This window comes from Etheostoma cragini, chromosome 16 (assembly GCF_013103735.1).
Source record: "Etheostoma cragini isolate CJK2018 chromosome 16, CSU_Ecrag_1.0, whole genome shotgun sequence".
Taxonomy (NCBI): domain Eukaryota; kingdom Metazoa; phylum Chordata; class Actinopteri; order Perciformes; family Percidae; genus Etheostoma; species Etheostoma cragini.
The window spans coordinates 23,574,777-23,578,430 of record NC_048422.1 but is presented as its reverse complement, the minus strand read 5'-3'; the positions used below and the strand labels follow the sequence as shown (position 1 = coordinate 23,578,430).

Here is a 3,654-nt window from a genome sequence, read left to right as displayed (position 1 = left end):
CCTCATGTTGTCCCCATGTTGTCCCCATGTTGTCCCCATGTTGTCCCCATGTTGTCCTCATGTTGTCCTCATGTTGTCATCATGTTGTCCCCATGTTGTCCTCATGTTGTCCTCATGTTGTCTTCATGTTGTCCTCATGTTGTTCTATATCAATGCTCTTTATAATTCCCCAAAATAACATGATTGATTCCACCCAACGCTCTTTGCCAAGTACTAATCTCTAATTTAATTAATTTTCGGGCGTCTTATTCAATTTCATAGCATTGTAAAACAAATGGAAGTGTTTTTGAAATAGTATTGAGTAAAAGTTGACATATTCCAGTCTGTGATTATCATCAACATCCATTCCTTTAATTTTAATCTCAATAATTCCTAATTTCTGCTTTTCTAACTCAAACATTAGGAATAATTTCCTATAAATTAGGTTTATAGACCATAAATTCCAAAAATAACTGTAAAACTAAAGTTAATAAGTTAGTGTTACATAGTGTTAAAAAGCGTAAAAACTAAAGTGTTGGCTTTCAATTTTGACGGGAAAACAACTCAGTTTCAACCTTAGTTTAGGTTCACGCCTGCAACTTTAACTGACAATTTTAAAGCAATATCGGTGTTTTCTGTATTTCAAGAGCAAGACAAACGCATCAGCAGCAGCTCGTCGAGTTCCTCCTCTTCTACACTGGTCTGTAATCATGTTTTTATTCCCTCTTCAGACGTTTAAGCTGTTTGAGAAGCTGGCGGAGCACGACAGAGAGAGGCTGCAGAGCGAGCTGCAGAAGAGAGAGGAGAGTCTGTGTGCTCCTCCGGCGGTTCAGGAGCTGGAGATCCGCGACCAGCCCCCGGACGAGAGGGAGGAGCCGAGTCCAGAGGAGAGCTGTCCCGGGGAGGGTCCTGCTCCTCCTCCTTCCTCCTCTGGAGCGACCGCTGACCCCCCCCCCGGCCGTGGCGGTCCGGGCCCGGTAGCTCGGGGAGACCGGGAGGCTGCAGCCAGCGCGACCCCAACAGAACTGTGAGTTGCCAATATCCAACAAAGCAACTTGTTCTTATTGGTGAATCAAATCTGTGTAATTGGTCTAATATAGACTGTATAGATAGACAATATAGACGCAAGCACGATGGCTTCTTCTAGGGCCAAAGTCCAGATGATGCAATTACAGTTTCTATTTGGGATTTATTTATATATTTATTTAAAGTTTAGCCTTAGTTTTAATATTTACTGTTTAACAGAAAAAAATAGGTGGTCACAAAAAAAAGAGGAAACCATTTCATGGAGCGTTATTGTCACATGAGACATCATCAATACTGCTCTGAGAATCTGTAATGAATTTAAAATGCATAAAAGAGAGAGACATCAGATCACAAACATTTTGACGGATCATGGGTTATTAATAGGCAAAGGCCGATTACCGGTTTCAAGGAACATCACTAAAGTTTTCTTCTGCTAATGAGTCAGAACTGCAGTTTAATCATCGTCTCCCTGCCAATGTGCAGTGTGTTTAAAAATTAAGTAAATTGTGTTCAATGCGGGAAAAAAGTTGTTTCACCCGGACATTTCAAATGATTGCATTTAAAGCTGTAATTACAATAGAATGAAACTGTGATACCGTGATTTTTTGGTTGAAGGTTGTCATACCGTATTTTGTACGTGTGTGTGTGTGTGCGTGTGTGTGTGCGTGTGCGTGCGCGTGCGCGTGCGTGTGTGTGTGTGCGTGTGCGTGTGCTCGTCAGGACTCAGGAGAAGTTCCAGTCGGACCCGGACAGTTACAACGGGGCTGTGAGGGACAACTATAGCTGGTCCCAGGACTACACGGACGTGGAGGTCCGAGTGTTTGTGCCCAAGACGGTTGTTAAAGGCCGACAGGTAAACACGGTCTCTTCCAGTGGTTCTCAAACTTTTTCAATAATTTAAGATATAAGTATTTATTTATTTTAGGACGCCTCACATGAATCAACATTTCTGTAAATGCAAATATTCTGTAAAATTCTTCATAAATCAGTGTTATTGACCATGAATTCCAAAAAGTAGTGTAAAACTAGTGGTGGTAAGGGGGTGTTGGCCCTGGTCTATTCCACCACCTGTCGTATCGGGACTACCGGTCCCCTTCCAGTGATTGTAGTTGTGTGTCTCATCACATGTCGTGTCCCGCTGTCTGTCCTCAGGTCAGAGTCAGTCTGCAGACCGGCAGCTTGCAGGTGTGTGTGAGGGAGGGGGCCGAGGAGAAGACACTGATGGAGGGACAGTTCACCCACAAGATCAACACTGAGAACTCCCTGTGGAGTCTGGAGCCTGGACACTGCGTGGTCGTGAGTACACACACGCACGCACACACACACACGCACACACACACACACACGCACACACACACACACACACACACACACACACACACACACACCTTTTCAAATGAACAGCTTTTAGTTTAACTCACGTCTTTGGCTTCCAGCTGTCGCTCAGCAAGACCTCGGAGGTTTGGTGGAACGCGGTGCTGAAAGGAGAAACGGAGATCGATATCGACAAAATTAACCGCGAACGCTCCATGGCAACGGTCGACGAGGAGGAACACGCCGTTCTGGACCGACTCTCCTTCGACTACCATCAGAAGCTGCAGGGGAAACCCCAGAGTCACGAAATGGTGAGGGCACGACTCAAACACAAACAGATGAGCAGCGGTGGAAAGTAACTAAGTACCTTAACTACAAGGTCTGGACTTAAGCACAAAAAGGCTCTTGTAGTTGGACGCCAAATAAAATCAGGAAAAAAGTCAAACTTCGGAAAAAAAAAAAAAAAAAACGCGTCAAATATTTTGAAAAAAACCCAAGCTTAGACATGCTGTTTAAATCCATTTTTGCCGGATGCTTCGTGCTGACACATTAGATCTACCGCCGGTTACTGCGTTGCCAACTCTGGCACTGTGTCTTTTCATGACGCGTGCAGCAGAGAACGCACTGTCATTGGTTCAAATACACAGGAGGCGGGTCTTGTTGGCTATTTAAAGCCACGTGACCACCAAAATCTACTGTAGTTTGCTGAAAATCATGTCAATCAACCAGACAGACATGTGTGTTTGTTTAAGAATGTTTGAGAGACGAGCGAGAAAATGGCTCCGACAGGAGGAGGAGTTAGACAGCGAGGGCGGTGACGTTGGGTTGGAAGATAGTGAGGAGTTTGGGAGGGAGGATGAGGTAGATGATGATGATGATGATGATGATGAAGCTGCTGGATGATCCTTTGCACCACACAGCAGCCAACAGGAGGTTCAGAGTTGCGCAACTCAGTAACCTGCGGTAGATGTAATATGTCGGCGTGACGCATCCGGCACAAACGGGTTGAATCAGCAAATCAATCTGTTTCTCTGTTCCAGTGGTTCCCAAACGTTTTCAGCTCAAGACCAAAAAGAGAAACTCTGTGTCTCCCCGGGACCCAAATTTACAAAAATACACCATGAATCATTGCAACATCTACATTTTTAAACTGTGGACAAAACAGACGGCTTTTAACGGAACAAACCATGAATTTAAATGTAAATGAAGTATATTTATTCCCTTATAAAAGTAAACAAAAACAGTAAAGGTCTCTATTCTCCTTTCTGTGTCTCACTCCTTTCTCAACTCATGTTCTCATCCCCTCCTAGGATAAGAGAGAGAGAGAGAGAGAGA

The 3,654-nt window shown here is 44.2% G+C and overlaps 1 protein-coding gene across 1 annotated transcript in view; it reads left to right on the top strand.

Moving 5' to 3' along the window:
* nudcd3 (NudC domain containing 3) overlaps window positions 1-3,654 on the top strand; it is a 5,018-nt gene that overhangs the window by 704 nt on the left and 660 nt on the right. The window contains exons 2-5 of the mRNA XM_034896160.1: window positions 711-1,006; window positions 1,726-1,858; window positions 2,158-2,301; window positions 2,442-2,630. Coding sequence (XP_034752051.1) covers window positions 711-1,006; window positions 1,726-1,858; window positions 2,158-2,301; window positions 2,442-2,630 — 762 coding nt within the window. The remainder of the gene's footprint in view (window positions 1-710; window positions 1,007-1,725; window positions 1,859-2,157; window positions 2,302-2,441; window positions 2,631-3,654) is intronic.